General features: G+C 51.0%; 1 protein-coding gene across 12 annotated transcripts in view; it reads right to left on the reverse strand.

The window, feature by feature from the left end:
• The window catches only part of TSC2 (TSC complex subunit 2), a 59,332-nt gene that overhangs the window by 6,708 nt on the left and 39,468 nt on the right, over window positions 1-13,156 (reverse strand). For 5 of the 12 annotated variants that reach the window (XM_066640391.1, XM_066640385.1, XM_066640383.1 and 2 more), the window contains 7 exons: window positions 12,880-12,992; window positions 10,146-10,361; window positions 9,206-9,421; window positions 7,006-7,101; window positions 2,690-2,850; window positions 654-1,156; window positions 55-130 (listed from right to left, as the gene is read on the reverse strand). In XM_066640391.1, coding sequence (XP_066496488.1) covers window positions 55-130; window positions 654-1,156; window positions 2,690-2,850; window positions 7,006-7,101; window positions 9,206-9,421; window positions 10,146-10,361; window positions 12,880-12,992 — 1,381 coding nt within the window. The remainder of the gene's footprint in view (window positions 1-54; window positions 131-653; window positions 1,157-2,689; window positions 2,851-7,005; window positions 7,102-9,205; window positions 9,422-10,145; window positions 10,362-12,879; window positions 12,993-13,156) is intronic. The other 7 variants (XM_066640392.1, XM_066640387.1, XM_066640386.1 and 4 more) reach the window with 3 other exon arrangements.

Genomic DNA, 13,156 nt, shown 5'->3' on the forward strand with positions numbered 1-13,156 from the left:
TGCCTACAGCTGTTGTTTCATGCATATTATGTTTCCATGACAAGCTTGGCCTACCTCATTTGGCAGCAAGAGAGGTTTGTTGGATTCGTCACCAAACAACGGAGAATGATACAACTGCAGGAACACAAAGCTATGGAGAGAAAATCAAAGCTTGTCAGCCCCAATCAAGCCTAAAGTCTCAGTGTGTGGCAGAGCTGCGGAACTCACCGACACTGCAAGCAACCACGGCCAAGCATACAACAGAGCTCAAAAACACAGCTGAGCAAATTCACAGCAGGCAAGGAAAGCAGGGCTGGGAGAGGGGAAAGAAACCTCAGCAGAGTGAAGAATGGAGCCAACAGCTGGGACCAGGGTCCTGGTGCCTGAGGCAATGCAGTAACAGACTGCAGCCCCTCACTCCTGCCCCACTCCCCTTCCTTCTCAAGTGCTTGGAGAAGGAGCAATGGACACAGGTAGGTGGAGAGAGCTGTCAACCTGTCACACTTTGGGCAACCAACTCAGCTGATGGATGAGCCAGCCCCACTTATAACAACTGAGGCACAAAAGTTTCCTAAAATGTGCAACAGTTATCCTGAACACAGAACCCGGCTCTGAATGAGTGCAGAATGTCAAACAAAAAAATGGGTCGCTCCCCTCCCACAAGCACCGCTCACCTTGGGTTGATCCCCGGCACCTTCTCAGCATTGGAAGTGGCTGCCCTGCCCTTAAAGGGATCTCTCTCTATCCTTTTGCCTCTCTTGGAGGGGGCCGAGTCAGAGATGGTGTAGCCTCGGGGACGGTGGCCACTTGGGGAGCGGGGAGAAGAGGCAGGGAGGCCACAGTCCAGCCTGGTTCCAGCAGGGGCCCGGTCATCTTCTTGGCCCAGCCAGCTCCCTGCCACAGCCTCACCTTCCAGGTGTCCAGACCGAGACTTGGACTTCAGGTCGCTGTTCACCCTCCCGGCTGGTTCCTCACCACCAGCATCTTTCAGGACCTCCTGGAGGGTCTGGAGCTCAGGGGATGAACTGGACTTGCTGAGGGGCTGGGAAGGTTGGAAAGAGAGGGCCTCAAAGGCTCGACTGTCCTCCAAGGGCCGGCCCCTTTCAATGGGGATGCCAGTGGCTGCTAAATCCTCCGGCTTCTGAGATTTGTCCTCTTGGCTGGAAGTTGAAGACGACTGGGAAAGTGGGGGAGAAGAAAGGAAAGCCGTCGACTTCGGACAACTTTTCATTTGTTCATTCACATGTACAGCAGGCCCTCCTTATCCGCGAGCTCGGTATCTGCAGATTTGAGTATCCGCAGACACCAAGCCTGCGGCTGGAGGGCCAAAGAGGAACTCCTGGATGCGACTGGAAGTGCCTTCTGGCTGCATCTGAAGGCGTTCTGAGGAGGGCACACGCAACCTCTGGAGGGCTGGGCATGGCCCCCAGTAAAGAACTGCAGCGCGATGCAGGGCCCCCATCCCATGGATTTCAATATCCATGGAATTCAGTATACACGGGAGGTCCTGCAACAGATCCCCTGTGGATACAGAGGCCCCACTACTGTATCCCACCCCTCCAATACCATTCAGGAGACTTCTAGCCAAACAAGCACAAAAATTAAACCGAGAAGACTGAAAACAACAGATAAAGTCATCCAGCCCCACACCTCCCCACTCGGCACTGCACCCCGTGGCTTGACAGCCCCCACAGTTAGAAGGTTCCTCCCCTACCCACTGCACCACTGTCATGACTATGTAGGTTGGTAGTAGAAGCCTGAACCAAACTAAGACAGTGTAACGGAGAAGTGGCTAGCAGTTCCGAGCTGCAAGAATGTGAGTAAATAAACAAAAGGATTGTTGTCTCTCCTTAGCTGGCCAGAAAGGTAAGACAAGAATTACAACTCATTGGAATGTTTAGCACCTTAGCAGACAGAGAGGCGCCTGATCAAGGGTGATGGAGTGCAGCTGTGGATCTCCAGTTGGGAGGGGTAAGAACTAGGAGGGGTTAGCAACCAGGCCAACTTCGAGAAGGTTCTGTTCCTCTAAGGGTCTGGACAGTCTAAATAAGTATGAAGTAACCTCAGTACTATTTGCATAAGAAGTATAATAATGAGTGCCCAGGAGGTGTGAGGTTCCTTCTTGGACAAAGTTTTGGGTGCAGCATCATGCACGTGAGTGAGCTCCATTGTCCATCATGGGCACCTGGCCTCATACGTAGCCTGGAGCTAAGAGATCTACAAGAGTAACTAACCCAGGTGAGAGATAGGGATTAATAGAGATAGCCAGCTAGCTTTATTATTTTACTGCTGATATGTTTCCTAGATGTTTATACCTCTAGCATTTGCTGCCTTATGTAACCTTATGTACTTAATAAACTAAAATATCTTTTACTAAGTTGTTTCATTGTCTGTTGGGGGCAAAGGTTCAGAATCCTGCCTACCAGTTCAGCAAGCTACTAAGTGCTCATTCAGGTCTAGTAACTTGAGAACTGAAACTTTAATTGGAGAAAGCGCTCACTGCCTGCAAGGGAGCCTAGAGGGTCTCTAGCCTAGAGGGTCTCAGTGTCCCTGGACTGAGGCACTGGCACATACAGGGTGGTGGCAGTACTACTGAGCAGAAGGGCCTCGAGGGCTTTAGGGTTCAAGAACCAAGAACTCTGAGCACCCCAAACCCCCCTAGGTTTATGACAACCACCAAACCAGACAGAGCAATTCCGAGGGCCCTTACCCGGCTGTAGGCTTCACGGCCCTTGGCTGACTTCTCCTCCCCCAGCCCTTGATCTGGACACATGGCTTCAAAGTCTTCCATCTTATGAGAGGCTGGAGGGAGCTTCGGGTCATTTAACTCTGCGTCCGGCGGGCTTCCTTCTTCTAGAACTACGGCAGATTCTGCCAAGAAACACAGCCAGTGGTTGAAACATGGAGGGGAGGAGAGGAGACAAGCTGGCAAAGGCCTCCCACCCTCTGACGTTCCAGCCTTTTCCCAACGTGGGTTCCAAGTCAGAGGGGCCACCCTGCACAGGGCACGTTTCGGGTCTCTATCTCTGACCTCACAGCCAAGTTGAGAAAATGCTTCTCTGGCATCACAGGGGGCCAACAAACCCTCACGCACAGGGGCTGGCCCCTCCTAAGAACGACAGGGGCAGAGACCTCAAGGGGCAGAGATACTCAGGGCTTGCAAGAGTATCCCTTTCTCGTTCTGGATTTGGCCCCTTCTTCTTTCTGCAAACCACACGTGGCCCCTTGAAGAACCTTCCTTGAGGTGCATCAATACCCAAGGACTGGCAGAGGGAACAACTTGCAGGAGAAATGAAAGGAGAACAGGAGGAGTGACCAAGGAGTTTGTTACTACAGCACACACACAAACAGAGAGCGTGCTGTTTCCAGTGGCGTAGCTGGAGGGGGAAGGCTCCGTTTTGCTCCCCCCGCCAGAAATGGCTCAGAAGGGAGGGGCCGCTTGCCCACCTCACCGAGACTCCCTGCCAGCCTGAGTGCTCCGCCCCTCCTCCAGCTACACCACTGCAGGGAGGCTCCCTGCAAAACCTAGTGCGCCGCCCCCCTCTAGCTACGCTATTGGCTGTTTGGGGCAAGAAGATTGACAGTAGGTCAGTTCAGAAAACTGTCACACTACATGCGTGTGCAACACATGGACATATGTTCGCCACTCCTCCTGAGAACCCCTGGGGGCAGATCAGGAGCTGGTCAGGTTTGCATATGCCCCCCCCCCCAGCTCCCTTAACAAGCAGTTTCATTTTCTGAAGTCGCTTTCATGATCTGGGGTTTTGTAGCCACTCTGGATCTACCCAGATAAAAGCAGTGTTTTGGAAAACAAAAAACTAACTGGGCAACGAGGCATTTGTGAAAGTGGGAAGGGTCCCAATCTGCCCAGCGAGGCGGCCCACCCAGTGGCAGTTGCTGGCGCCTCCCTTAGGTCAAGATATTGAGCCCCTCTGGGACAAGGAATCAATTTTTCCATGTCTTTTCCCCCATATAAATTCTTGGCAAGCATTTTGTTGAAATGCAAAAATAAATTCTCAACCCATTTCTGCCCAGCCCAAAGTGCACACATTTGATCCCTGTTGTGTATATGCAATGTTGAGTAGACATGGCTTAACAAAAGCATCCCCCTGTATCCGTGGGGGGATGTGCCCCGGCCCCACCGGGAATAAAGGAAACCACAGATACAGGAGGAACCCTATCTGGGAACCCAGTTAACCCCTGCCAGTTGGGTTAAGAGGCACTTTTTCAAGTGGGTGCTCCTCTTTTATGTAGCAGAGGGAGAGTAACTGGCCCACCTCACCCCAGCAGGGTCTTTTCTAGTGGTCGCCTGCTGGTGTTGCATCTTTTTAGATTGTGAGCCCTTTTGGGACAGGGAGCCATTTGTTGTTTGGTTTTTTCTGTAAACCGCTTTGTGAACTTTTTGTTAAACAGCAGTGCATAAATACTGGTAATAATAATAATAATAATAATAATAATAATAATAATAATATCTTAGCAGGCCCCCACTGCCATTAATTTTGTTTATGTTGCTTATAGTCACACAAACGAATTGTGTACTTGCTTTAACCAGATGCTATAAGCCAAAAGCTTATGGTACGACAAGCAGGCAGGCAGCCTGCAGCTAGAGTGGACAACTCGGTGAATGTTAACAGGAAAGAGGAAGCACATTTGCTGAGTCATCTCCTCCAGCTGCAGGCTGCCTGCTGGCTTGTCTTGCTATAAGCTTTCAGCTTATAGTGTCAAGTTGAAGCAAGTACACAATTGCATCACACTAATATAAATGATCCCCTGGGGGCTGGGGATAAGAATAGGCCCTCAGTTTGGCTGTACTTGTCGTAAGAGGCGACTAAACAGCCACCGGGTAGGTGGGACTCGTCAGCCTGGGAAGGCCACTCATCTGAGAGAAGGAAAACTCTGATCCCAAACCTCCACTGCCTTGTGGCTACATCCAGTTATGGGAAAGGCTTCAGGAGTCAACCTCGAGGCAAAATCCGGAGCCGGAGTCCCTGAGGCAGTTCATGGCTGAACACAGTCATGTTCTGGCAACTCCTGCGACGCCGCTGGAACCAACCGTATTGGCCTCTGCCTTTCCATTGGACTATTTCAGCGACGTGGAGAGGGGGATTTGCTGCATGGGTAACAGCCTATCCTCCATACCTACTTTACCCAGGCTTTGCGCACTAAAGAGGACACTCTGTTCCAGAACCACCATTCAGAGCATGACACCATAGTCTTCTGAGACTGAAGGATGCCAACTATAAATGAAGGTAATGAGTGGGGGACGAATAACTGGATCAGCAGATTCGGGGGACACCTGTACTAATATTAACACAAACACAATTGTGAAGCAGAGAGTGGAAGATTCAGTGCCTGACAGCAATTTCCAGAGCCTGATCTCACTGCACACAGAGGCCTTAGAAGTAGTGGGTGAATGGAGAAAAGTGTGGTCCAAAGAAGCCCAAAGTCGTGTGGGAGGCAGACCTCTCACAGGCATCCCATTGTCTGAGCCTCTCCAAAAGGCCAGCTTCAGAAGGGTAAATCTGAAATCCCCAAGTTTGGGGTAAAAAACAGAGGCAGGGGCAGAGAGAAGGAAAAGGAACACATTTATGGGAATTTGGTCTGCTATCAACAGAGAGAAACCAGATCCACACCTGGTGAAGCCATCCAAACATTATCTGATGCATTGCACCACCTTGAGGTCTAATGCTACAAAGCTCTTTTTAAAGAGAACTGCTGGCGGGGAGCATGGCAACCCAAAAGCAAACAAACAGAAGAGAAAGCATGAATGTGCAGCACTCGCCTGACTAAGGAAGGTATTTTGACCTCCAAGACAAGGGTCACCTTGAAACCGGGACAGAGGCTTTAGGAGCCTTGATAAATACTGAGGGGCAGGTGCTGATGGCTTTTTGGTGGGGGAGACTTCCAAGGAAAAGGCTGAAGGACAGAAGGCCCCCCAAAATGTGCACAGGCTAGGAAAGGCTAGCTGCAAAAGCAACAAACATTGGTTTGAAGAAATCTTCCACACGCAAAAGAAAGAAACCAGAACAGCTACTGCTAAGGTAGCTTGGGGGGGGGGAGAAAGAGAACTGATGGCAGCATCCCCGAAAGTCACTTCAAAGCAGCAATTCAGAGTTAGCACACCACACACACAAACACGCTGCTTTGTGCTGATTGGTTAAGCCGTCCAAGCCAGAAGCCTGCCCCTTCTTAGCTAACTTTTCCAGAGTCACTCTGTGGAGTTCAGGAAGGTGTGTGTGTGCAAGAGATGAACAAGATCACGGTTCACTAGCCAAATCTCTCTGCCTCTGAAAGGGGATCATCACAAACGAGAGTTTACCATCGCAGGCATGAAATACATTCTGGAACTGCACTTTGAAATTAAACAATTTGGGGTGTCCAAAAGCGTTGTATATTATAGTGCTCAGTAACTTCAGTTTGGGTTTTCCTTTCTTGCACTCTTGGCAGATTTTGAAACACCTCCATATTTATTTAGACAGAACAAGATGTTTCTAGACCTGGGGTGGATGGCTGGGTCTTTGTGGAACAGGGAAAGTTTCAGCACACCACAACTGGAAGTGTTATTTGAAAAGCTCACAAAACTGAAGAACTAAGTTGTGAAGTGGGCACTCTATATCCGCAGAGGATCTGCTCTAGGACCCCCTGTTGATACCGATTTCTGCAGATAATCAAACCCACCAGGAAGGCCTCACAAGACCTCCCAGACGTGACCGGAAGACACTTCTGGTCATGTCCTGTTCCTTCTGCTTCTAGCAAGAACACCGCCCCCCTCGTTCTGCAAACAAGTTCTCCTGAGATTCCACAGGCCAAGAGAGGCCACGTCTGGCTTGGACATGTTCATGCTAGCTGGGGTTCAGTTTGCCGAGAGCAATAAACCAGGCAGGACACACGGAGGGGAGGGGGGAGGCACAGGAGAAAGGCAGTCTTGAACCATCGCAGTGCTGCTTTTTCTACATAGCCATACTTGCTTTTCTTCCCCCCTCTTCCTCTCTTTGTAATGCACAAACAACTCCTTTAAAGAAATACCTGCCCAGGAAATGCTCCTGTGCAACTTTTCTTGAGAACTGGTCAGGTACATGGAAGAGAAAGAGGCCACTGTGGAAGGAAAAACCAAGGGAGGAGCTACATCAAAAAAGGAAGACGGGAGACAGAGAGAGAGAGAGAGAGATACTCTATGGAGAAAGAAAAAATAAATCATAAGTTTTTAAGAGCACAATCAGGAAGAACTGATTCCCCACAACATGCACATAGGAAAGGACAGGTGTGGTAGGGGAAGGGAGGGGCACAAGAATGCCAGGAGGGGCTTGTTGGCTTTCAGACTAGCCGGGAGCTACAAGTCTGTGTAACTGGCTACAGACTAAGAAGCTCATCTTTTGTTTAACAAATGGGTCAACAAGGTACCTTTCTAGTCCTTACAGCTGCAGAGAGATGCTTGGCAGTGGCGTAGCTGGAGGGTGTGGAGCGCTCAGTCCGGCAGGGAGACTCAGCGGAGCGGGCAAGCAGCCCCTCCGTTCGGAGCCATTCCTGGCAGGGGGAGCAAAATGGAGCCGTACGGCTTTCTTCCTCCCTACCTCCCTCGTGTGGCTCCATTTTGCTCCCCCCGTTGGGAACGGCTCCGAAGGGAGGGGCCGCTTGTCCGCCCCGCTGAGCCTCTCCACCGGACTGAGCGCTTCGCCCCCCTCCAGCTACGCCACTGATGCTTGGACTTGCATGGGGCAAATTCAAGAAGCCAGAGGAGTGGTGCATGGAAAAACGTCCCCATACTAGGACCAGTGAGGGCTTCACAACAACTCTATGCCTCTCCCCACAATTTAGAGAGTCGGAATTAGGCAAAAGAGTAATAAGTTGCAGGGAACACATGCAAAATAAAATTTAAAAAAATCACACACACACAGAGACTTAATTTACATAACCATATACAGGTTGCAGATCAGAGTTGTCAGCAGAAGCTCAACTAGACAGACTAAGGAAGTGGATGCAACTACACCCCATCCACACAATTTACTGGGGCATAGAAACTAGCTTTTAAAACCTGAATAATCTGACAAAAATCACTACACAAAAAGAAGGCAGATTGCACACCCTGGATACAGGCACACACAGTCCGGAATATTTATGATCCGCAACTGGGGCTCAAAAGTCTTTCTCCAACTCCCCTGCAGAGGTGCAACTCTGCCACAGGGCAGTGGCTCAGCCCACCCACTACCACCTCCTCGAGTGAGGAGACATGGTGGGGCCACGGCCTTCTTAGTCCACTCACCACTTTTGTCTCGTCCTTGCAGAGGGTGCTGCAGCTGCAGGTGGACTAAGGCCTCTCTCCTCCTGGCATGCAGGTGAGAAGAACATGATGGCGGCCACAGGGATGGTGTGTGGGCCTCATTCCTGATTTGCCAACGTTTCCCTTCCCCCCAAACTGCTTCCTCCTCCTGGGTCTGCGATGCCATTTTTGAAATAGCCTGGCAGAGCAGAGCTAATGAGGAAAAGAGTGGGGTAGCGCTTTGCCAGGCTTCCTTGCTCTATTTCAAGCTGCAGAGCCAGAAGGAACTGGCAAGGGGGCAGCTGGGGGCCATGTGAGGCAGCAGTGGAGATGGCCAGTGGGCATAAGGTGCCATGCGTGCTCATCCACTGCCCAAGGCAGTCCGCCTCCCCTCCCCTCCCCTCGGCTGGCCCTGCTCTGCTGCTTTCCCCACAGCTAAGTTATCGCAACAAGGGGAAAACAGGGCCCCTGGAAGGGGGGCTTGACAGCAACTCTGCCCGGAACAGGCAGCTCTCACTTCACTCCTTTTCCATCTTTCTCCAGTGGTTTCGTTATCATAATTTTAAGTATTTACTGTCATTTCAATAGGATTTCATTGAATGATTGAAAAGTGTATCCTCCCTACCTGCAGATTTTAGTATCCGCAGATGCTCAGCCTGTGGCCTCAGAACACCTCCCCAGTGCGACCAGAAGGCACTTCCAAGGACCTCCTGGATGTGACAAAGTAACTTCTGGTCATGTTAAAGAGGTGTCCTGAGGCCCTCCAGCCCCGTGCACATCCCAGCAGATGTAATTATCTGTGGAATTCGGTATCCGTGAGGGGTTTTGGAATGGATCCCTGTATGGTTGCCCTGACTGTGTTGCAAGCTGCCTCAAGGACCCTCTTCGGGACACCTTGAGATAAGCGCCATGGCAACCCAGAGAATTTAGCAGCTCAGCTTCTCAACCCATCCCTCTGCCTGGCCTCACCTGTGTTGGAGCGCACCAGGAGGGACGGCTTGGCGGTGCCTGTGGGCAGGCTGGAGGAGGGGACCGAGAGTGACTTGTACAGGGCGGTCTCCCGATGCTCCTTAAAGCGCTCCGCCGCCATGAGTGCGTTGGAGAGTTCCTGAAGCGGCATATTGTTGATATCCGATGAGAACGGGCTGAGTGGGTTTTCCAGGCTCATCAGCCAGCTGGTGTTACCTTCAGTGCGGGGCACAGAGAGAGAGAACCAATGGGAATGCAGCAGGAAGCCAAGGACAGACATCCCTGAACAGCCTTGCACCTATCTGACAGTCTTCTCTATCAACACCATTATTGTCCAGGACTCATCCAGACGGCCTCCTGTGAGTCTCTCCTGAGAAAGAGGGCTTTGTGGGAAGCCTGTCCACTCCAACTTTCCTGCACTTCACCTTCCAGGGAATTCAGAGGTGCCTTCTAGGGTCCTTGCTCCATTCAGACAGAGCACTGACCAGACCTCGCTGTTGTCCTGTCTGAGCGAAGCCTGCCCCCTGTGCACACAGCGAGGGGGAAAAACTGGAAGCAGTGCCCGAGTTTGCACCCTGCCACTTATCATTACTGGGGACCACCTGGGAAGCTTTCATGGATCGCCAAAATAATCCTGAAGCCAGAGGCATGACCATATGGTAGTTCGCCCTAGAATGCATCACAAACTTGGGAGGAGAGAGGAAGCTCCATGTGACCCAGAAGTGGGTCTTTCAGGGCTAAAAAGAGCTTTGGAGGCTGGGAAATGGTGCCTTCACCATGCAAAGGTAGGAAATATGGGTTTTTTTGTTTTTTAAGCCCTTTATAAATGTGGACCCCGCTGACATCCGTGGTGAGTCAGATCTGCAGATGCCGGACCCGTGGATGCTGTGGGTCCACTGTACATGTTATTTTTTTTTTAAAGCCAGACCCCACAGCTTACCTGTTGGCCTCCGCACCAAAATTTCAGCCCAGCCCTGGGTCAGAAGAGGGACGTAGGCTGCCAAGTTGGCCTTCTCCTTCTCCAGAGAAGCTTGAGCCCCAGAAACCACCTTTTCATTCCGAGCAGCAGGAGAGCTCTGTAATGCCTGGGGCATTGTGCCAGCTGGAAAATGGGAGGCCAGGTTGTCAAGTGCGCCGACTCTTAATGCGTGGCCACCTGCACAGCAGGATTCAGAACACAGACAGTCCTTAAAAGCATCCTAGGAGTGAACTGTGTCTTGAATCAAGGAAGTTAGAGACACTGTGAATATTACACACACGTTTCTCCTCTAGAACATTAGAAGAGTCTCACTGGATCAGGACAAAGACACATCTAGTCCAGCTTCCTGCATCTCACAGTGGCCCAATAAGACTACAAAAGACTTGCATCCTGTTGCCATTTCCTTGTATCTGGCATTCTGGCATTACCCCTGCTAATTGGGTAAGAGGCACTTTTTCAAGTGGGTGCTCCTTTTTTAGCAGGGGGAGAGTAACTGGCCCACCTCGCCCCAGCACTGTCTGTTCTAGTGGCTGTCTGCTGGTATTCATTTTGTATCTTTTTAGATTGTGAGCACTTTTGGGACAGGGAGCCATTTAGTTATTTGATTTTTCTCTGTAAACCGCTTTGTGAACTTTTAGTTGAAAAGCGGTATATAAATACTGTTAATAATAAAAATTCTGAGGTAGACTACTTCTAAAATCAGGAGACTGCACATACCCACCATGGCTTGTAACTTGTGATGGAGTTTTCCTCCATCAATCTGTCCAATCCCCTTTTCAAGGCATCTAGGCCAGGTGCCATACCACATCCTGTGGCATGGAGTTCCACAGACTACTTACATGGTGGGTCAAGAAATATTTTCTTTTGTCTGCTCTAACTCTCCCAACACTCCGTTTTAGTGGATGCCCCCCTAGAATTAAAGCACTGACCAAGCAGTCCTATCAGCTCCCATCTAAAGGAGCCCCTCACAGCTAAAACTATTCTTAAGGTTGCAAGGGTGGCCTGGGTGGTCCAAAAGACAGAGAGCGGGTCCACTGACACCTTTGGAGAGCCAAACTAAAATGACATGGCTGCAAAATTCTCTCTTCCAGCCTGAACGGAAGCTATGGAGAATCTATTTTAACAATAAGAGACAGCTGAAAAAAGAAAAAGAAAAAAAAGTAAAATCACAAATAATTTTTTAAAAAAAAACATCATGGCAATAAAGGGTTTTCACCTGGAATGGAAAATGCAATACTGACGCCTGGTGATCCTGTCTGGGAAAAGCACTGTATTCCCAGGGCATTCCCAACACTATGGGGTACTGCAGGAGGGTCCCCAAAGAAGACCTTAATGTATGGACAGGCTATTGAAGAGGCAGGGATGGCTTTAAACAAATTGGGTCCTGCACCAAGGTGACCTACTTAACAGCGGCATACAAACAGGGGAGCCCCAGGCCCCACCAGCAGAGGGGGTGACAAACAGCCCCCTGTCCCCCAAGACAGCTGGAGCAGTGCAGCAGGGACTCCAGCTGCGGGCAGCTGTGGCTTCTGACCACTGCTGGCTATACTGCTAAGCTTCCAGGTGGCGACAGCACCCCTCCTCCCCCTCCACCAGCAGAGGGGGTGACAACCTTCCCCATGTCGCCCAATATGGTTGCGGCAGTGCAACGGGGGTCCCTGCTGCAAATAGCTGCAGCTTCTGACCGCTGCTGGCTGCACTGCTGAGCTCCCAGGTGCTGGCAGCAGCAGTACCCGCCCTCATCCTGTGTGATAGTGGGGGGGGGTTACAAGCTGGGCTGGGAAGCAGCAAGAGGGAGAGGGTGAGGGCCAGTGATGCCTGGCCCTGGGTCAGGATGGTGGGGGGAGCCAGCCCACAACTGAGGGGGTCGAGGGAGGGTGGCAATCTGGCGGGCAACCCCAGTTGCTGCAGCCTTGGTTACCAGCAGCCCCAACTGCAGATATTGGCAGGCTGACGGGGAAGGGGGTGGAGAGCAGCGAGAGCCTATCCCCTCACAGCACAGCTCCCCCTAATTGGCTGGGGCTACTCTGCAGTTAGGAGGAGGAAGAGGAGGGAAGACTCTAGACTTGTACTCTAGACTTGTCAAATGCACACAACAACACACTGCAACGGACCCCAATACCACATTGCAGGTTTTAAAGAGAACAGCAACTAGTTTAATTTTCTTCTGGATTCTTAAAAAAGTCAGCAGTGTGTTTAAGTTGGCTGTGAACTTGGGGTCCCACCAAAAATGTTTCCAGTTGGGCCCCACAGCTCCTAAGGCCAGCCCTGCTTCGGGTACTCCAGCTCTAAGCTGCACAAAGCTCTAAATGCAACACCAGCTCAGTCTTGCAAAGAAAAAAGGGATGGGGCACCAGCAGTACAGTTTAGACACCAGCAAGCTGGGACCAGTCCCGGTCAACAGCCAAGCCAGTTTCCAACTAGGATTAGAAAGCGTTTCAGGTACTGTGCACAGCAGTAGTTCAATCTGGGAGGTTTCCAGAGCAGACCTCATGGTGTGAGAGCTGGAGGTAGACCCCTTTTCCTGGCCGAGAATCAACATTTAACCATATCTTGTTTTCAGAACAAGCCTGCCTGCAATTTGACTCTTGCAAGGAGGCCGTGAGATTCTCCGCTCAGCAGAAGGTGCATGACAGCCCGGCAGCACCCGGGCCTGAACACTCCCAGAATCAGGACAAGGCAGGAGCTTCCTTACCAGACATGGACCGGACTCTGTTGCGGGGTCCTCGAACCACCTGCGGACCAGCCTGAGACTCCAGCTTGGCCGGGGCCTCTTTTGTCTGCCGCACTTGCAAGACGGCATCTGGACTGGGAACACAAAACAAGACACACTGTCAGTGCAGAATGGCTAAGGAGGGGGACCTCTCTGCTGGATTGCCTGTTAGATCTTAGAGTTTCCAGGGTGGGGGCCAAAGCTATATGCAGAAATTCTTGGCCTCTGCTTCTCCAGCTAAAAAGGACTGGGAAAGACT

The sequence above is a fragment of the Tiliqua scincoides genome, chromosome 13, assembly GCF_035046505.1.
Source record: "Tiliqua scincoides isolate rTilSci1 chromosome 13, rTilSci1.hap2, whole genome shotgun sequence".
In the NCBI taxonomy this organism is placed as follows: Eukaryota; Metazoa; Chordata; class Lepidosauria; order Squamata; family Scincidae; genus Tiliqua; species Tiliqua scincoides.